We start from the raw sequence: 22,360 nt of genomic DNA, 5'->3' as shown, positions 1-22,360 counted from the left end.
TATGATCGTTTGATTAAATAATTATTTTAGTGTGTCTTTGAAACACCGTTTCTTCCATTTTGCTCTCTACAAGTAGATATCTCAATTACTATTTGTATAAATTTTTATAAGAACAATCTGTAAATAAGGAATTAAAATATAAACAGTTTAAATTGTTGAAAAAGGCCGCGGATGGAAATTTACAAGAATTTCATCAAAAAATTTATTTGAGCAATCCATCTCCACACACACACACACACACATATATATATATATATATATATATAGAGAGAGAGAGAGAGAGAGAGAGAGAGAGAGAGAGAGAGAGATTGCTCAAATAAATTTTTTGATGAAATTCTTGTAAATTTCCATCCGCGGCCTTTTTCAACAATTTAAACTGTTTATATTTTAATTCCTTATTTACAGATTGTTCTTAAAAAAGAACAATCTGTAAATAAGGAATTAAAATATAAACAGTTTAAATTGTTGAAAAAGGCCGCGGATGGAAATTTACAAGAATTTCATCAAAAAATTTATTTGAGCAATCTCTCTCTCTCTCTCTCTCTCTCTCTATATATATATATATATATATATATGTGTGTGTGTGTGTGGAGATGGATCCGTGATACTTTTTTTTTTTTTACATAATTTGTTATACACATTTTTTGTGAAGTTTACTTCATTATGAATTTTAACGATCCGAACTGTCTATCTATTTGAACATACTGCGCTTTTCTTTTTTGAACATTCAGCTAGGTACACTATAAAAGGTGAATGAATGTCCACTTCAAATGTCACAATAGTCCACCTAGTGGGTCTTTCACTCCATTTTTAAATTTATAGACACGAATGATAGCTGGATCCGAGTACTCTCACAAAAAGGAAAGTAAAAAGAGGCCAAATAATCCAATTCAGATGATCCAAAATTGACTTGCCTCTACCAACTTTGATATTTTATCAAATAGGTTGAATATATATATATATATATATATATATATATATATATATATATATATATATATATATATAGTGCTACTGCATGACTAAACATAACACCTCAAAGAAAAAAAAACAAAACTTTATCAGCTTCCTGCAACTTTCAACCTTCAACAGATTTTACAAATGAAAGTTACATACCACAAATATAAGATTTGATCTTCATCTTCTCGTTTTAACCAAAATATTGAGTTTTCAGTTGCGTAGGTTTGATTGATCCTCCTTACAAGGTCACTGTCATGATCTCATACTATCAACAACTGTTGTTTTAGCCGGCATTTTCTCATTCTATATTGTTGCCTTTGGTTAGGTTAAAATTTTCGTAATTTCCCACTTACTTGTAACATATACGGTTGATTGGTTATGAAGATATATAATGGTGATTATGAATTTGATATATATAATATATCTAGCTATGACTAGTCTCATTGTAATGACAAAACTTCATGGAAATTGGCTAATATGATAAAACAAAAAATATATGTCATTTCCCTATTTAGACACATTATTTTCTTTTAGGTTAGTTGTTTCAGCACTTGAATGTTGACTCATTAGAACATCTAATTTCCCAATCTTTATTGTGCATCATGAGTGCATCACAGGAGTCTTTGTAGACTCATTTTTACTGTATTGTTTTATGGAGATATAATGAATCCCCTGTTTCATTCAACATGATCCACCTGTCCGTTTAGAGTGGATCTTTCTTACTAAACCGAGTGTAAGGGTGGGACTCGGCTTCAATGTCCTCATTTCCATACACTCTCATCCCCTCTTATTTTGTGCGATCACGGTTAAATCACGTTAACATTTTATATTGATTTTTTTATAAAGCTAATAAGACAAAAAACAATAGTAATATAAAATGTTGACGTGGCTTAACCGTGACTGCACAAATAGGAGGAGATGTGAATGTATGGGAAGTGGAAGGGCAGAGAAGCCAGGTCCGTAAGGGTGTGCTCAGTCTAATCTCTCACCGTCACTTATCTTTTAAACAACCAATCACTTTAAAACTCTCTTTAGTTACAAACTCATGCTCCAAAACTCGTCACCGAGATATATACCACGGGTATACTTGCATATGTACGTGTAAATTCTAAGGACTTTCTTGAGTATTCTAAAGTACTTGTTACTCTAAGTATTTTAACCGTTAAAAAAATAAAATCTAATGCTTAAAACATCCATAATATCCAGTACTCTGGAAAACCACCCCCTCACCCCCCCCCCTCCTTTTTTTTTTAAAAAAAAAATAAAACCTATTCAAATTAGGGCTGGGCACGGGCCGGGCCGGGCCCAATTTTGAAGGGACCGGACCGGACCTAGGTTCAAAGGGAACGGGGCGGGCCGGGCCGGGGATTACTTTTTTTAATATAAGAACCGGACATTACCCGGCCCGGCTGAAACGGGCCGGTTCGGGCCGGGTCCACGGGTCCTTTTTTTTTTTTTTTTTTTGGTTGTTTGAAAAAAAAAAAAAAAATTGTACAGAATACAGATTGCAAACTGCACAGATTGCAATCTGCACAAAACTGCACAGATTGCAAACTGCACATTATTTTTTAAATCAAGCAGCTGGATGTTGTAGACTTTTAAACACCTAAAAATAGAGATTCAAAAGACCCAAATTAAGTTACTCACAAGCCTGCAAATCAATAATAGTATAGATATGCAAGCATGAGATTGTATCCACAAGGATTACCTTAAAACCAATTTACCAGTTAATTACGCCACACTTAATTTAAGAACGAAAGTTGATTGATTTGAAAGAATAGATTAAAGAAAACTTCTTTTAATTGAATATCCTTGCAAAGACTAAGGATCTGACCCTTAGTTGAATATTCTCACATTCATCATCATCACCATCTTCTTCTTCTAGCATTCTTTTTTCGAGTTCAATTGGATCTAACCCCGCCAATTGCTCAAATCTACGACGCTTCAGCAGAAGGTGGTGCTTTGTTCCTGTAAATTCAATGCAGGAAAGACCAAAATTGGTAACTTGTTCGAAAATTCAAAATTGCTACAAGAGTTGTCCATACACTAAAAAATAACCTGTTACTTTGATATCACATTTAGGAACCAACATTTGTTACTCAGATGGGAAAACAAAATAAAGGCACATACACAAACATATACATGCCTCCAAAATTTATTAATGTGCAGTTCTAATTTTGAAACTTTGAACTGATCCTCTCCTACTCTCGTGTCCTATATACGGATCTTTATTTAACTGTAATAACACCGAGGAAAAACAGAGAACGGGGGAAACAACTCTCGTGCCTTCAACAGGTTCCATAACAAAACAGGAAGAAGAAATGCAAAAAATAGGTGAATAATTGCCACATTTTGAAGCAGGGCAATCAATGAGCCTATAAATGAATAAAAAGGGTATGATCAAAACTGAAAACCACTAAAAACTCTCAAAACACAATCACAAATTTGAAATGAACAACTAGGGTTGATGAACCAACACATGCACATTGACATCAGAAAACAGAACTGTGGGTCACATATGCAGTTATGGTCACTGCAAAATTACGTATGTAACATCGATACAAAGACAACAAGCGTTTTGACCGACACTTCTGAACCGAAACACTGATAAAAACATGGAGAAGCAATCTGGCTATGGATCCCACAAAGATAAGCATGGTGTCATGACAAAAACAATCTTTGCTTTGAACTTTCATGTCCTACGTAACAAACAGTAACAAGCTCATTGAAAAGGACCACACAACCAGCAAACAAGGGTATAAAGATTAAAAAAAAAGTTTAGTACAGCATGGCAATTATTAGATACTCAGCACATTGGCATAGCTGCACTTTAAATCAAAACCGTCTTCATCGTCATGTCCCTCATCATCGTCTTGGAACGGAGGGTCCAATACAGAAACCGGACTGCATTGTTCCTTCTCTTCCTCCTCCTCCACTTCTGCTTGGAATTTCTGCAACCCCTCCTCCTATTAACACATCAAAACCCTAATCAAAACACTAATCACATGTAAGTAAGCAATATAATAATAGTTTAGATTAAATCCCAGATCCATAATTGCATTGCTGATTGACTTTTCTTGTTAAATTTTAGAGAATGTGATTGCACAAAGTGTATAATTTTAAATACGTCGGGACTCCATGATGGGATCCAACACAAGAAAACAAGGGCAAATTTGTCAAACCCGGACCGGTTCTTCTTCGTAACGATCTCCCGATTCGAATATTTCAACAGCTCCTTAACCACATCAAGGTGCCCTTTATCCGCCGCCGTGAACAAAGCCGTCTCTCCCAGCTCATTGACCTCATTCACTACCGCCGCCCGAACCTCAGCCACCTCCGTATCAAACTCCGCACCGCTAACTGCCCCCACAATCTGCGAATCGATATCGCCGAGAATCTTCTTCACGGCGGCTAGATCCGCGCGCTGAGCCGCCAAGTGGAGCTCCGTGTCGTTGTGCCGCCCGGTGACCTGCTTACTTCTTCCCCGCCTGGTCCATCCGCTTTCCGGAGTTGGAAAGCACCAAAGCCGGCGCCGACGTCGTGGAAGACGGAGACGGCGGCGGCGATGGCTCCGCCAGAGAGTTCTGGTTTGGCTGTGCAGTCATCGGACCCTTCTCTAAATCCCCATCACCTCCTACAAGTGAACACTGAAGTCGTGTCGTGTCGGAGAAGGTGGACGGAGGAGCGGCGCCGCGAATTTGAGAAAGGGTTGGAGTGTTGGAGAGATTGAGATTTGAGACTGAACACTGAAGTCTGAAACTGATTTGGAAACCTAGGTTACAAATTAACGGTTAAGATTGAATGATAGGTTATCATTCAATCTCAACCGTTGATTATAATATGCAACGGGCCGGTCCGGGGCCCCGTTTTTCTAAGGTGTAGGAACCGACCCGCCCCGTAAATAACCATGCCCCGGCCCGCCCCGCCCCGTTTGTTCCCAAAAAAAAAGAGACCCGGCCCGTACCCGCCCCGAACCTACACTACCCGCCCCTACCCGCGGTTCCTTTACCCGTTTGCCCACCCCTAATTCAAATATTATGACTTCCAATTCCATCCAAAGAAAAACAAAACATGTTTGTGGCATATGTTTGTTCGAGACGCGTGGATATATGACTTTCAAACTTTAGTTCTATTTTCTCTCATTCTGTTCAATCATCAGCTACAAACTATTATGACGATGACCATTCTTTTACTTTTCCCTTTATTAACGTACAAAGTTGGCATCGATCACCCCTTGATTTTCTCTTGGATGGAATTCTTCCTCCTTAGCTCACATTTTATGGTTATGAGACGTTTGTATTATTTTATGGATACATTGGACACCTGTCACCTCTACCCTATCCTCTCAAACTTAATTTGTGTCGGTAAAAAGTGCAAAGAATATTTTGCAGAAGATTAATTTCTTCAATTGATACTAAGAGACTTTATACAAAGAGAGTACTTGCCGAAGAAGTAACCGATCCTACATTCTAGGGTTTACAGATAATCACAAATAAATTACAAACAATTTACAAGATAGTTTCCTAAAACTAAGCCAAGATATCAGGAATGATATCATTGACTTCTCAACACTCCCCCTCAAGTTGGAGAGTGGATATTGAGAACTCCCAACTTGTGAATGATCTTTGAGAAAGTTTCCTTCCCTAATGGCTTCGTGAGTACATCTGCAAGTTGATTGGAAGAAGGAACAAATCTCGTAACAACTGAACCGTCTTGTATCTTGTCCCGGATGAAGTGACAGTCCATTTCTATGTGCCTAGTTCTCTCATGAAAAACTGGGTTAGCAACAATGTGAAGAGCTGCTTTATTGTCACAATGGAGCAGAGCCGGTCTTTGATGCAGTATACCTAGATCTTTCAATAAATATCGTAGCCATGATAATTCACAACAAGTTCCAGCCATGGCTCGATACTCGGCCTCCGCTGATGATAAAGACACAGTCTTTTGTCTTTTTGACTTCCAAGAAATCAATGAAGAGCCCAAAAAAATACAATACCCCGTAGTTGATCTTCGTGTTGTTGGACAACCTGCCCAGTCCGAGTCACAATATGCATTTAAGGCCAAATCATTTTCAGAAAAGAAGAACAAACCTTGTCTAGGTGTATTTTTGATATATTTCAAAATCCGAAGGGCTGCTTCCCTGTGTGGTGTGCGAGGCTCATGCATAAACCTACTCAACACATGCACAGAATAGGTTATATCCGGCCTAGTGATTGTTAGGTATATCAGACTCCCCACCAATCTTCTATATTGTGCCGGGTCTTTGAGAATTGCACCATTGTCTGATAACTTAAGATTTTGTTCCATGGGAAATTCAATGGGGCGAGCTCCCAAAAGACCTCCATCTTTTAATATTTCTAAAGCATACTTTCGTTGGGAAATAAAGACTCCTTTCTTAGAACGTGATACTTCGATCCCAAGAAAGTACTTTAGATTGCCAAGATCTTTGATTTTAAAACGACCATTAAGGAACTGTTTTAGGGCATCGATAGCATTCGAATCATTCCCCGTAGTCAAAATATCATCAACATAAATTAGGAGGGCTGTAAAAGACTTGCCTTGTTTCCGGGTAAATAACGAGTAGTCAGCCTTGGATTGTTCAAAACCAGTGGATTGAATAGAGTCAGAAAACTTTGCAAACCATTGACGGGAAGCTTGTTTCAACCCATATAAAGACTTGCTGAGGCGACAAACCAAGTTCTCCCCCTGTCGCCGAAAACCTGGAGGAGGAGTCATATAAATTTCTTCATGAAGGTCACGATGAAGAAAAGCGTTGTTAACGTCTAACTGATGAAGAGACCACTGCCGTGAAGCAACAAGAGCCAATAAACACCAAACAGTGACCATCTTGGCAATAGGAGAAAACGGGTCATGGAAGTCAACACCTTCAAGCTGGGTATAGCCCTTGGCAACCAAACGTGCCTTATAGCGCTCAATGGAGCCATCAGAATGGTGCTTAATCTTGTAAACCCAACGGCAGCCAATGGGTGTTTTGCCACGGGGAAGGGAAGTAAGAGACCAAGTTTGGTTAGCTTCCAATGCCTCTAATTCAGAAGCCATGGCAGCTTGCCAATGAGGAAAACGAGCAGCTTCCTCATAACTCCGGGGTTCAACCTGTTGAGTAATATGGGGAAGGGAAGATTGCTGTGCAGGTGAGAAACGATGGTAAGTAAGGTAATTATCGAGTGGATACCGTGTACCTGGAGTGTGATCAGACGACGAAGACGATGGAGGATGTGGTTGGGTAAGCTTGAGAGTAAGACAATCATAATCACGTAACTTGGGTGGCGGAGAAGAATGACGGCTAGAGCGACGGAGCACCAGGGCAGGAGCAGGCGCTGACGTTGGGAGGTCAGGAACGGCAGATGCAAGAAGCGGTGCAGGAGGCGTGGGAGAGCCGGCAGCGGAAGGGGACGACTCAAGTGGAATCATAGGGTCGGGGGGGGGGGGGGGGTGTGACACGGGATCAGGTAAGTGAGGTGAAATAAGTGGGACAGGTGAAGACACAGGTTGAGGGGAAGAAGAAGGCGAGGTTTGATAAGGAAAGATGTTTTCATGGAAGACAACATCACGACTAGTAAAGATTTGGTGAGTGGTGAGGTTATATAACTTGTAGGCTTTCTGACCAATAGGATATCCTATAAAAATGCATTTGTGGGCACGAGGAGAAAATTTGTGATTCACATTAACATCAGTGGCAAAAGCAAGGCAACCAAAGACTCTAAGGTGTGAAAAAGTAGGAGGTGTAGAATATAAACGTTCAAAAGGCGTTTTCTTGGAAAGAATGGGTGTGGGAAGACGGTTAATGAGATGAACGGCTGTGAGCACACATTCACCCCAAAAATGGAGGGGAAGATTAGCTTGAAAACGCAAGGCATGAGCGGTTTCAAGTATATGGCGATGCTTGCGTTCTACGACCCCATTTTGTTGAGGCGTATAAACGCAAGAATGTTGGTAAATCACTCCATGATCTTTAAAGAAGTCACGAAGAGACAAAAATTCCCCACCATTGTCAACACAAATTTGATGAATAGAAGTGTTAAATTGAGTTTTGACAAATGAAAAAAAAATTCTTGAGAATAGATTGTGTTTCATTTTTGTGTTGCATAAGGAAAATCCATGTGAAGCGAGAATAATCGTCTACAATGGTTAAAAAATACTTTGCTCGAGAAGTAGATGCAACTTTAAAGGGTCCCCAGATATCACAATGAATCAAAACAAAAGGTTTATTAGAAGAAATAGAACTAACATGAAAAGGTAATCGATGTTGCTTGGCTAAAGGGCAAACATCACAAGCATTATTAGATGCAAAAGGGAAATGTAACAATTGTTTGGACATGAAATCTAAACGAGGGGCTGACAAGTGACCTAAACGCCGATGCCATAGCTCCTTAGGTGAAAGCACAAGGTTGCAGAATCGCCGAGGATGCTGAGATTGCGCAGGAGCCAAGGCCACCAAGTAGTACAGCCCGCCTCTTCGATTACCCAAACCAATCACCGTCCTCGTCGTTAGGTCCTGCATAACACACCAAGAAGGAAAGAAAGTTACTGAACAATGCAATCCACTCGTAATACGACTTACTGACATCAAATCTACTTTAAAGGTAGGCACACATAGCACATCTTGCAATCTAAAAGTAAAACTCAAAGGAATGTGACCGGTGGAAAGTATGCGGGTTGTCTCTCCACTGGGTAACAAAATAGGTGACAGTTTCTTATTTTCAACACCATTAGTTTACAATTTTGGTGAGTAAGTGATATGATCCGTTGCACCACTATTGATTATCCATCGATGGAGGTGCAAAGAGGGATTCGACAAACCTGTCTTGGCGGCATTGGCATTGGCCTGTGGCTGTTCATCACTACCCTGACCATTCATGATTTGAAGAATCTGTTGGTGGCTGCATTTCCTCTTTGGTGGCTGCATTTTCCAAGACATGATTTGCCGAGGAAGAACCCCGCTCCGTCTTAGGACGATGGTTCCCTTTCTGTGGCTTAACCTTATGCAAACGGTGTCCTAGTGGATACCCATGAAGTTGATAGCAGGTATCAATGGTATGGTAGTCTTGATCACAATGAGTACAATGCAAGGGTTTGCGATTAGAAGATTTCGAACCACTGTGACGCACAGCCATGGCTGCTGTGCCTGTAGTAACTCAGGAAGAAGCAAGGCTTCTTTGATTCTCTTCCTGGGAAATCGATGCATAGGCTTGACGAACAGTTGGAAGAGGATTTATCAACAGAAGCTGCCCTCGAACAGCACTATAGGAGTCGTTAAGTCCTATGAGAAACTGCATCAACTTGTTCCTCTCATTCTGTGCTCCACAAGTGCAAGAAATGGAGTCACTGTAGGACGACAACTCATCCCATAAACTTTTCATCTTCGTATAGTATGCAGCAATAGAGAGTTGATCTTATGTAAGTGAAGCAATGTCTCGTTGTAGTTGAAAAATTCGAGGAGCATTACTTTGGCAATAGCGCTCACATAATTCTTCCCAAATTGCATGAGCATCAGTCATATAAAGGATACTGTCAGCAATATCCGAGTCAATGGAATTAATAATCCATGCTACAATCATGTCGTTGCATCTCTGCCATGAAGCGTGATCGTCCGGCTTGGTCTTGACAGAAGGTTGAAGGACAGTGCCATCAACAAAACAAAGTTTGGTTTTGGCACTCAAAGAGATCTTCATAGCACGAGACCAAGTTGAATAATTATCCCCATTCAAGGGCTTTGAAACCAGCATCATGGCTGGATGATCAGAATGATGAATAAAAAAAGGGTTGGAAACATTAGCCTTTGCATCGGAATTGCTTCCAGAAACAGCGTCGGTAGCCATGGCAAACGACGGAAAAGAACAGAGAAACAAAAGGCAGCAGAAGGAACTAGGTTTTCAGCCTAGCTCTGATACCATGTAAAAAGTGCAAAGAATATTTTGCAGAAGATTAATTTCTTCAATTGATACTAAGAGACTTTATACAAAGAGAGTACTTGCCGAAGAAGTAACCTATCCTACATTCTAGGGTTTACAGATAATCACAAATAAATTACAAACAATTTACAAGATAGTTTCCTAAAACTAAGCCAAGATATCAGGAATGATATCATTGACTTCTCAACAGTGTCGCATGTTATTTATGTACAACCAACTTTGCGTTAGCACATATAGTCCCTTCCTTCTGTTGAGGGTTTGATCATTTATAACGTGACTCTGCACTGTATTTTAACGATTCAACTGTTCATTTTTTATATTTCCCTCATAGATTATTTCCACAAAAAATGATTAAAATCTGAAACCATTGTTTGTTGGATTAATTGGTAGTGATATTAGCGTTTCCTTGAAAAAAATGTATGCAATTGGATGTTCTAATCGATTTAGATTTATCTAATTTTTACAAGAATGACATATACATGGATGATGTACTAAAATATAGACCGTTTGAATTGTTGAAAAATGTTAATGAATGAACAACACAAGATGTCCCTCAAATAAATTATTTTAGGGATCTCTCAAAGAAACGGAACTATATGTATTTATGTATTTATGTATGTATGTGTGTGTGTGTGTGTGTGTGTGTGTGTGTGTGTGTGTGTGTGTATGTGTGTGTGTGTGTATGCGGGTGTGTGTGTGTGTGTGTGTGTGTGTGTGTGTGTGTGACATACATATGTGTGTGTGTGTGTATAGCTTGTGGAGGAGTTTCCAGGGATTATCATGGTCAAATTTTTGGTGGTTTCTGCCAAGGGATTGACCATCATAACTCTTTCTTTGCAAAATTATTAATTATTATTATTGGTGTAGAGTTGCATTGTTTTCAGACTATGTTGGCTTTCCTGTCTACCACTTCTCAAATTAATTTGCATATTTGCATATAGGTTTGACTCATTTTCTTGTTTTTTTTTTCTTAACCTTGTGATGTTGCTTAATCTGTTTTATAGGTTTGGGTTTAGAGGGGTTAGGTTTCATACTCCCTCTTTTTCCTTGTATCTTTATTGTTCTTATTTCTAGAATGGTAAGTTTTATGTCCCTCTAACTAGGTGTAACTTCTTTTTCGTTATCATTAAAATTCTACTCATACTGTCAAGGTTTTCTAAAAAAAATATAATATATATATATATATGAAGCATCTAAGGGAAGGAATCCTTATATATATATATATATATATATATATATATATATATGGGGATTAGTTGGGAGGCCCACACCACATCGAACTTTAACAATTTGAACCGTCAATTTTTCAAGTTGTACCTTGTTTGTACCATACTTGGCCAATCCCGAAACTACTAAGCACCGGTCAACAGCATACCATCAAGGACCCACAAGACTTTTCCTCCAACCAAGAGGCCAATCACAACACGACACATGTCAGTATCGGAGGCCAATTACAGCGCAACACTTGTTGATATCAGAGGCCAATCACAATACGACACGTGTCAATGTCAGAACAAAGCTAGAAACTCTCTTCTATAAAAGGGGATCATTCTCCCACAATAATCCCTAATGTCATTTATACTAAACTATTCACTAGAACTCACTTAAAGAGAGGCTGAACCTATGTATTTGTGTAAACCCTTCACAACTAATGAGAACTCCTCTACTCCGTGGACGTAGCCAATCTGGGTGAACCACGTACATCTTGTGTTGTTTGCTTCCCTGTCTCTATTCATTTACATACTTATCCACATTGATGACCAGAGCGACCTAGCGAAGGTCACAAACTTGACACTTTTTGTTGTACCAAAGTCCTCGCCGATTTTGTGCATCAACATACCTCGTAGATCATCCTTACAAAATATTAGCCAAATTGGAAATATTTGAAGCATCTAATTGAGTTCAAAGAAATTGACGAACACCTTGTTCTCTAAGAATCATTGAAATCTCATCGTGATAATTAAATAGGCAAATGATTTCGGATTGAATTGAATTTTTGTAAGGATGATCTATGAATCAAGGCTTACAAATATAGATGGTTTGAATTGTTGAAGTTTAATCCTGGTTACTCTCAGGGTGTTGACACTCGTATCATTTATTCTATGGGAATCTGACCTATCCCTAGCAAGGTGCCTACTATTCTTCATGTGCTTTGGTCTCCTCTTGGTTTTCTTGGATTAAACTTAATACAGTTTTCAAAGATTGCCATGGTCATTTTCTTAGAGATTTCTACCAAAGTATTGGTCATCACAACCCTTTTTTATTTTTTTGTAGAGTTATTAGCAATTATTCATTAGGGTTGGCATTGTTTTTGGCTGGAAAGTAACTCTTCTAGTGTTATTTTCGTTCTCCAATTGACTAATTATGATTTTCCTTGGCCTCTTCGTACGCAATGTTATATTTGTTTGGATCGATTCAGAAGATAACTTTCTACACTTCTCACATATATCGCAAATGAAATGTTTTTGGGGATCATTTTGCTAATATGGGCTTGTGTTCTCCACATTTATTATGGCATGATTCTCCTCCCCCAACAACTCATGCTACTTTGTTTTCAGACTATGTTGGCTTGTTTGGCTTTTGTTTCTCAAAAGTGCATCTCGACATATATGTTTGTCTTACTTTCTTTTTTTTTTTTCCTTACCTTGTGGTGTTGTTCGACTTGTTTACAGGTTTAAACCCTTGGGCTTTAGAGGGGTTAGGTTTCATATCCCACCCTCCCTTCTTTTCCTTGTATCTTTTTTGTTTTCGGTTCTAGAGGGTAAGTTTTATGTCACCTCTTCGTTTTCATATAAGTTTTCTCCTTTTTTGTTTCTTGTATTATGAGGGTAAGGTTTTAGTCCCCCGTAACTAGGTGTAATTTCTTTTTTTCATTATCAAAAAATTTTCCCTTGTACAACTAAGGTTTTTCACCCAAAAAAAATAAAATTGTCTAGATATGGTTTTGACTTTCTAATTTAACTTCATATTTCCAACAAGACTTTTTTTATTAGCACCCCACATAATGTTGAATACACCCCGTATTAAAATTTAATATTAAATAATTTATATACCCTCATGCAATGCCAATTTCGACCTCATAAAGTTAAAAAAAAATTAAAAAAAATCTAAATACATCTCAAATGACTTTTAACGTGTATATCTGAAGATTATTTATCTTCTTCAACTCTCAAAACCATTCTCACCCTCTGATGTAGAACAAACCTACTAATGAAAATACAAAGAGACATCAGTAAAACTAGAAAGAGCTCAAACAGGTACTGAAAGGGTGTTGTTCGATCAAATAAGCTTAAGTGTTATTTCGAAATACTGTAACTCTCAAAGAATGAGTAGTGTTTGGTTTGATTTAGAGGGAAATGTTAGTGATTTTGAAGAGCTTCTCTAAGACGGTATTGAACATAATTTGTTGCAAAAATTTGTGGTAGGAGTTTGCCCCTGCGAGATGAAAATGATGTAGGGAACTTTCCTATTGCTTTGAAGAATTTGAGTAAAAGACTAAAAGTGAAGAATTTGCAGCCTAAGATTTCAAATGATCATATTGTGCTTGAGGCATAATCGTGATATAAGTGACTAGAACATGAAGAGATTTGACATGATCATTTTCGTGCCGATGCTGAAGAGAAATTCAAGGATTTTACAATGTTCGGGAAAAGGGGCAGACGGAGGCTAAATTCGTTTTTGATCTTCAGTCTATAGGGCTTAGAGAGTCACTATTTTCGTTATTTTATTTACGTGCATATTGAGGGAAGCCATAGCCAAGAAAGAAGGGAAATTGTAATTGTATTGGAATCTACATGTTAAGTGATTAATAAGATTTGTTTTTTTTTTTTTTTTTAATCTAGTGGATGTGAATTGAGCATTGGCTTTTGACATTATTGTTAATAATGTGAAGAGTGTGGTATGTCTGTAAAAAATGTAGGGTGTATGATGCAAGGCACATGTTGAGAGTGTGGGGTGTGAGGATACTATGCGAATGTATGTAAGGTGTATTAACATGAATTTTAATTGAAAAGGCAAATGTGAGATGTATTAAGTATATGAGGTGTATTCAACAATATGTAGAATGTTAATATAACAAGCCTTCCAACAACTATGAATATTTAATTAATACGTCTTAAAATAGTTGGAGAGTTACTACGGATGATAGAGGATGAGATAAAGGTTGCCTTTTGTATCGCTCAAAGAGGTGTTTTTGCATTTAAGCTTTTCACGCGTCTGTGAATGTGTTCTCCTTCCGGTTAAAAAAAACCTGCACTTGTTCTTCAAAAAAAAAAAAAAAAAAAAAAAAACCTGCACTTATTTCGTGATTCACCAATGCCTCGTCGGACGAGAGATTTTTCAATGTGACTGTCACACGGAATGATACACCACGTGTCGTTATATAAAATATGAGATATATGTGTTTAAAAGTTAGTAACTTAAAAAATAAAAATTTCTACTACTTACATAAAAACACATGATGTATCCGTGTTCCCGTTACATCTAAAAATTTCTCCTGTCGTACGGTCAAACTCCTATACGAGGAAACTTGCAGGGTACACGTTCTTTATGCATTGCTTCTGCACGTGCTCTCTCTCCTCTCCTTCCCTCTCTCTCTCTAAAGCCCTTACCGTAAATATAAGAGGCATTCCACTACATAGCACACTGGTTCATTTTGAATGCAGTTTTGATACAACATGAGGAGGTTGTGTGCATTTGACAGGCAAATCAAAGAGTAGATTAAAACAGAGTCGGAGGGTCCCACAAAAGGCATTGTTAAAATTCAAAATTAAGTGGAGAGTTGTAAACCATTCTGGCAACCCCAACCCCAACCCCTCGGCTTCCGTAAAGCCGAAAATAAAGGAAGAAGGAAGAGAGAGTAAAAATAGTAAAACAAGTGAAAGCGTAAGAATGAGCTGGAGGGAGATATTCCGTGTGTGGGATTCGAGCTGTAAATGAAAGGGGCACGCCGCACACCTTCTCTCTTCCTCTCCCAATACCCTATAAATATTCCCACCACTTCACTTGTTTTCTTCACAACACAACTAGTTGTTTTCGTCCTCTTCTTCTGCTGCTGCTGCTGCTGCTGCTTAATAGTTTTCTAGTTACTAGTCAGTCGGTTCACTACAATTTAATTCAATTCAATTCCAAGAAAAACAAGAAATATAATGGAGTTGAATCTCCTAAACTACTTGTTTTGCATCTTTGCCTTTCTTGTCTTATTCCTCTTTGTCATCAATTCCCTCATCACCAAGCTCTTCACTCCGGTTCGCCGGAAATTCCCACTTCCACCGGGTTCCTTGGGCTGGCCTTACATTGGAGAAACCTTCCAACTCTACTCTCAAAACCCAAATGTCTTCTTTGCCTCTAAACAAAAGAGGTATTTGCTCTTTTAATTCACATCTCCGTTTTTTTTTTCTTTCTGAATTGAGTGCCTGGCTAGTTGATTTTATGTACTGATGATATATGTTTTGAACATTTTGATTGATAGGTTTGGGTCAATCTTCAAAACCCACATCTTGGGTTGTCCATGTGTGATGATTTCGAGCCCGGAAGCGGCCAAATTCGTGCTTTCTCGAGCCCATCTGTTCAAGCCAACTTTTCCGGCAAGCAAAGAGAGGATGTTGGGGAAAGAAGCCATCTTTTTCCACCAAGGAGATTACCATGCCAAATTGAGAAAGCTTGTCCTTCGTGCCTTCATGCCGGAAGCCGTCAGAAGTATCATCCCTGACATTGAATCCATTGCCAAAGACTCTCTCAAGTCTTGCCAAGGCCGCTTGATCAACTCCTTCCAAGAAATGAAAACGGTGAGTAATTATTGCCACACCCCACTCTCTCAACAGAGCAAAACAGAGAGAATTCGAATTAGAAGAGCTGTAAATATACAGCGCTCGGGAATGTTCTCTAGCCAAATGCTGAATCTAAACTGCTACACATGGCAAAAATGGAGGTGGTTGTCTGACGAGACTGACAGTCGCCTCAACTAGTTTGACAAGATTAACAGTCGGCCAAGAGAACATTTTCCTGCAGTGAATTGTTGTGCTGATATAACATTTTTGGTTGACATAATGTTAAATTGTGTACCGATGAATCAATTTTTGGTGGTGCAGTTCACATTCAATGTTGCACTCCTTTCTATATTTGGAAAGGATGAGATTCTGTACAGAGAGGATCTGAAGAGGTGTTACTACATTCTTGAGAAGGGATACAATTCAATGCCCATTAATCTTCCAGGCACACTGTTTCACAAGTCAATGAAAGCAAGGAAGGAGCTTGCTCAGATCTTGGCCAAAATTATATCTAAAAGGAGGCAAAGGATGCAGGTGGAGGAGGAGGACCATAAGGATCTTCTCGGATCATTCATGGGTAGCAAAGAAGGCCTCACGGACCAACAAATCGCCGACAACGTTATTGGTGTCATCTTTGCTGCCCGTGACACCACGGCCAGCGTCTTGACTTGGATTGTCAAGTACCTTGGGGAAAACCCAAGTGTGCTTCAAGCTGTCACTGTAAGCATTGTAATCATCAAATTCTTTTTTTTTTTTTTTTTTTTTTTTGAAGTTCCTTTTGTGGGTTCTAATTTTTTGTAATGGCTGTGATTCTACAGGATGAGCAAGAAGCAATAATAAGGTCAAAAAAAGAGGAAGAGGATAAAGTTCTGAGTTGGGCAGATACCAAAAAGATGCCCATGACTTGTAGGGTTATTCAGGAGACTCTTAGAGTTGCTTCCATTTTATCTTTTACTTTCAGGGAAGCTGTGGAGGATGTTGAATATGAAGGTCAGTAATTACCAAACCAAACATTTACTACTTTCCTTTTTCTATTTTCTTACTTGAAGTTACTTTAAACTTAATAATCTGTTGTTTGCTGATGATCAAATATTGATGTGTTTTCAGGTTATCTGATACCAAAGGGGTGGAAAGTTTTACCACTTTTCAGAAATATTCACCACAGCCCAGAAATCTTTCCTGACCCTGACAAGTTTGATCCTTCCAGATTTGAGGTAAACACTAACATCATCCGCCATAAATTCATTCTTCATTCAATCTTGGATAACATTGGAGATAGATGCATGTATTGTATAGTGGATATATACTCATCATCTTTATGTTACTGTCTGACACAGGTTGCTCCAAAACCCAATACATACATGCCATTTGGCAGCGGGAACCACTCATGTCCAGGGAATGAATTGGCCAAGCTGGAGATTTTGGTCTTTTTGCACCATCTAACAACAAAGTACAGGTGGGTACTTTCACTTATTTGGTAGTTTTGAGGGGAGAGGGTAGGCATGCAACGGGCAGTGGCAGCACTGCAGAGCTACAACCACCACCTCCTCCTCAATTTCTAAAAGTAGAATGTTGTTATATTTATGTAAATTAAATAGATTTGTTGATCTGGTTGTGGAGGTGGCTGACATGTTATGTATGTGGCTTTATGCAGATGGTCTATTGTTGGTGCACAAAATGGCATACAGTATGGCCCTTTTGCTCTTCCCCAAAATGGCCTGCCCATCATATTATCTCCTAAAACTATCATATAACCCCATGATACTCCCAAAACAGTCCGGGTCCCCAACTTTCAGACCCTGACCCTTGTGGCTGCGACTTGACAAACAAATCAAGAAATATACATTTCATGCACGAGAGAGAGAGAGAGAGCGCGCGGGCTAGACACAAATCTTATGCATGAAGAAACCCACCCCCCCCCCCCCCCCCCCCCCCCCAAAGTCCAATTCCTTTTTTCGCAAAATAAACATGTGAGAGAAACAAATTAATCATACATCTCCATCACCTTCGTCTGCCCAATTTATATCTCAGTATACTTAAAGCCACCGTATATTCTGACCACACTCCAAAAACACCCAAAAAGTCAGAGAGGTCAAGATATAGGAAATTAAACATGTTGCGGCAGAGGAAGCAAGCGTACAAAGAAGAGTATTCATACACCAAAACATGATATGCAAACCATATCATGGTTTTTTTTTTTTTTTTTTTTTTTTTCTTTTTCTTTTTGGCGTACAAGAGATCATGAAGAGGAAAATTCCTCACCCAATGTGACAATTGTATTTAAGTAGGTAGGTGTATTCTAATTTCACAATATTTTTCTTGTTTTTTAAATAAATGCAAAGAGCCGCAAGGCAAAAATGAGATTCAAATGAATGGAATTAACAAAGTTAATTTTGTTATGTATATGTATTATTTCAATTCCAACGACTGAGACCAGTATATACTTTGCATATCATACTTGCAGTAATGGCAACCTAATATATGGAAAGAAAAAAAATTATTATTGACATTGTAAGAAAATTATTTGCATGGCTCATTTATGAAAAACATAAAATAAATATTATACTTCAACGGCTACAAACAAGGCTCACTTTAAAGTTATAAAAATTTTAGCCGTTGGATTAAATTTCAACAGTCTATATTAATGGATCCCTAGAATTAGCACAATTGGATCCGGAGAGCATCCATGTCCCTTTATATGCATACACATGCTTTTGACTTTGGACATATATCTCTCAATTACACAAGGACAGGACCACTAATCATTATAATGTCTTTTGATAGATTTAGACAGCTGTAGTTGCGTAGACAACAGTACATATGAATCAATCATACATGCATACATATCAATACTATATATATATATATATATATATATATATATATATATAGGTCCTTTAAGACCATCTCTTATGGTTGGGCTAAAAACCAAATATTTTAGCCCAAAAAATTTAGCTTTTAGCCCAGAAACAGTTTTTCTGTTCTAACCGTTCTAGTCTAAAATTTTAGCCCGGGATTATTAAAGAATGAACTTAGGGTATTTTTTTTTGTTAAATTAGATTTTTTAAAAAAAAAAAAATATGTAGACTATCGTAAATTAATTTTATGAACATTTTAATTTAAAAAAATTTAAATTCTGATAAATATTGGGTGGAGTCCACTCCGATTTATGGGCTAAACTTTGGAGGGAATTTGACCTTGGTTTAGCATTTAGCATTTAGTCCAAATTTTCCCCTTGGGTTGGAGTGGGTTTGGGGGGAAATTTTTGGGGGTAATTTAGCTTTTAGCCCATCATTGGAGTTGATCTAAGACCATCTCCAATGGTTGGGCTAAAAACTAAATTTTTTAGCCCGGAAAATTTAGCTTTTAGGCCAGAAACAGCTTTTTTGCTCCAACCGTTCTAGCCTAAAATTTTAGCTCGGGATTATTAAAGAATGAACTTAGGCTATTTTTTTTGTTAAATTAATTTTTTTTTTTTTTTTAAAATAGATATGTAAACTATCGTAAATTAATTTTATGAACATTTTAATCTAAAAAAAATTAAATTCCGATAAATATTGGGTAGAGTACACTCTGATTTCTGGGCTAAATTTTAGGGGGAATTTGGCATTGGTTTAACATTTAACATTTAGCCCAAAATTTTCCCTTGAGTTGGAGTGGGTTTGGGGGAAAATTTTTGGGGGTAATTTGACTTTTAGCCTACCATTGGAGTTGGTCTAAGGGAAGAGATTTTTATTTTTCAAAAAAAATGAGGACACCCTCTTACCCATTATATTTGACTTTAATGAAATACTGTGGCTAAGATTAAATTATAGGCCGCAAAATCTCAATCACAAGATTTTATTAAAACCAAATCTAACGGTTAAGAAGATGTTTGAAAAGTTGGAATTCCTTCCCTTAAAGGCTTCATATATATATGTATATATATAGGTATATATATATGTATATATGTATATATGTACACGCACCCCTTATTTCAAGAACTTTGTTCCCCTTGTATGTATAGCAGCTAGAGGATGGCATGGCAGACACGATGTGCCATAGAAACGGTTCTCATGGACCTCATTCATTGAATATATGGACTAATATATCCAAGATATCATTTGGTGCAAATTTATGCCAAGTTTCAACGTCAACTTAGCGGTCAACAGCTGATTATATTGATATTGTTTCTATTTAATTAACTGTACAATTTGACATGTATTGCTTATTACAAAACACATTGGTGTTTTAAATAGTAAAACTATTTGTTTATAAATACTAATATATTCTGTCAAATTTCCAATTTGAATTTACATTCTTAAACAATTTATTGACAACTTTTAGCTCAGAAGAAGTTTTCTTCAATCTCCTGTAACACTCTAGCTTTAATAATGTTTATTTTCTTGCTTAGTATCCTTGACAACAGTGGCGTAGCCAGGATTTTTAAGTAATGGGGTCATAGTACCAGTTTGGTATTGCTTAAATTTTTTTTAAAAGCAGGGATGAAAAAAAAGTTGAGCTCAATATTGTGTTTGGTAACTTAGCAACAAAGCACTTATTTTCAAAATTGCTGCGAGAAACAGCTGAAAAGTGGAAGAAACTATTTGTTACTTTCAAAAACCAACTTTTTATCTTAGAAACACGGGTGAACAGTAATGTTTAATGAAAGTTTCCAAATGCCGATCCTACCCTCACCTCTCATGTCGTCCTCCTCCTTGCTCTGCCATCTCACTAGTTCTCTCGCTCCCGTTTCACTCGTTCGCTCCCAACTCGTCACCCCAAACCCAATCCCCAACTTGAAACTTCATTCCCAACTCAAGCCTCCACCTCCTGCCACATCAAAACTCCTATATAATTTGATTCCAACCCCTTTTTTGAACACCCCCCCCCCCCACCCCACCACAGCTTCCAATCCCAATCGACATTCTGAACTTTCGAGATTTGAATTGGCTTCATCTGGGTCGTCGAGCTTCGATTCCACTACAGCAAAGATTCAATATTTTCTCAATTTCGACAGAAGCAAGCTGGTGTTTTTGTACCGGAGGCAGTAGCTTGAGCTGGAGGATTTGATGTGGGCGTTGGCGGAGATATCGGGGAAAAAATGCCTGGGGGCGGTGTACGGGGCAGTGTACGAGGCGGTGTTGAACGACAGGAGCACCATGGCGGTGAAGCGGCTCAAGGATGCTATAGTGGTGGTGATGGCTATGTGATGGCCGATGATGGCAACAAAGATGATGCCTGGGCAATGATCTCTCTCGTAATGAAGTCGAATGGGGATAGAAATGTAGAATTGCAGCTGCACATTGAAGGGGTGGGCCTATTTAACATAAAAAAATTACATTTTTTTTTCATATTGATTTTTTTTATAATTTTTTTATCTATGTGAAAATTTTAATTGGCACATCATCAATTAACTGTAAACTTCACATAATTTTTAAAGGAAGTATGAAATTGTAATGAAAATGTAAGTAAATGTATGAGATTGAAATGTTTTAAAGATGTTGTATGAGGTTGCAATTCCACTCAAACTTGAGGGTGCAAAATGTAATTTACCCACAAAAAATTGTGATATTGTTGTAGGCATAATTTACTGAACAATTATGGAGCCCTTAGAGAGAAGGATGCGGCAATAGTAGAGAGAAAGAGATATGTGTAATTGTAAGGTGTGTTTTATTTCATCCCATTGTGCCTTTGTTTATAGTAGTAGGATAGGTAAAATCCTTACCCTTTTAGGATTACAACTTTTAATAGGTAATCATCTCCTAATAGGAATATAAGAGATATTTCCAGATCTACTAGGATTTACATAATCACATTCCTAATCTAATAGGACTGCAACACTCTCCCTTGAGTGTGTAAATATTTCAATTGAAGTAGCTTGTCATACTAATTAATATTTATGATAAAGTTTATAAATATTTTTCTTTTAAAAATAAAGTATATTTAGTAATTCACCTTTATTTGTTAAGAAAATTAAATTAATGGCACATCTTGTATTATACCCTTTTTAGTCATTTCACACAGTCACAACTGTTTTACATAAAATGACACACCCCGACCCCAATCGAGGCATGTTGGCCGTCACGTGAGGGTGACGTAGCCATGTGCGCTGTGTGGAAGTGAACGTGCTATGAAAATACGGATAAATAAAAACTTGCTAACTAATTACGCTAGACTAACATATCAGTGCGAGTGAAAATGTTTAGAGTAAAAGACACACATAACTAGAGCGTAGGTATCATAATGCCGTCCGGAAGTTTAATTACTAATTATACATATCATAAAAGAAACCCTACACTGGTGAATGTCTGTCAGAACCGCCGTGAAGTCCTCGTGAGCCACCAACACGAACTTCTATCTAGAACCTAAAGGGGCACAAAACAGAAAGTGTGAGTGGGCAAAAACAAAATTTTCAAAACCATTTATCTTTTCAAATGTAATAACCCCTTACTCTAAAACCCGTATAAGTTTCCCAAAAAATAATACTGTAAACATATATGAAAACTATACTCAACCAAACCATGTGTATGCCATGACAATCATCTCAACCATGAATAAGTAAGCCAGGTGAATTGCACTAATATAAAGTGACATATCAGCCGAAGTCACCTAACATGACCTGTACGGCTGAATCTATAACTCAACAATCAAATCAAATCAAATCATGCACATGAGTTGGAACCACCTATGTGGTCTGTACGACATTCTAGGTGTAAA

At 37.9% G+C, this 22,360-nt stretch overlaps 2 protein-coding genes and 1 pseudogene across 2 annotated transcripts; 1 reads left to right on the top strand and 2 right to left on the bottom strand.

Annotated features, from left to right (window-relative positions):
• Positions 1-2,533: 2,533 nt before the first annotated feature.
• LOC137732954 (ankyrin repeat-containing protein ITN1-like) lies at positions 2,534-4,565 on the bottom strand. The gene is made up of 5 exons (XM_068472186.1): positions 4,498-4,565; positions 4,088-4,448; positions 3,767-3,926; positions 2,795-2,928; positions 2,534-2,566 (listed from the first exon to the last, which is right to left on the bottom strand). The coding sequence occupies exons 1-5, from the start codon at positions 4,563-4,565 to the stop codon at positions 2,534-2,536; spliced, it is 756 nt and encodes a 251-aa protein (XP_068328287.1).
• A 973-nt stretch (positions 4,566-5,538) lies between these two features.
• On the bottom strand, positions 5,539-9,800 carry LOC137732953 (uncharacterized; annotated as a pseudogene).
• A 5,132-nt stretch (positions 9,801-14,932) lies between these two features.
• On the top strand, positions 14,933-17,565 carry LOC137732115 (abscisic acid 8'-hydroxylase CYP707A2-like). Its single transcript, XM_068471410.1, has 7 exons — positions 14,933-15,252; positions 15,364-15,679; positions 15,983-16,381; positions 16,480-16,651; positions 16,769-16,875; positions 16,999-17,117; positions 17,316-17,565. Exons 1-7 carry the CDS (start codon positions 15,041-15,043, stop codon positions 17,413-17,415), a joined length of 1,425 nt encoding a protein of 474 aa, XP_068327511.1. The 5' UTR covers positions 14,933-15,040; the 3' UTR covers positions 17,416-17,565.
• Positions 17,566-22,360: the final 4,795 nt, after the last annotated feature.

The sequence above is a fragment of the Pyrus communis genome, chromosome 4 (assembly GCF_963583255.1).
Source record: "Pyrus communis chromosome 4, drPyrComm1.1, whole genome shotgun sequence".
Taxonomy (NCBI): domain Eukaryota; kingdom Viridiplantae; phylum Streptophyta; class Magnoliopsida; order Rosales; family Rosaceae; genus Pyrus; species Pyrus communis.
The sequence above is the reverse complement of the archived record's forward strand: the minus strand, read 5'-3'. Positions and strand labels throughout refer to the sequence as shown.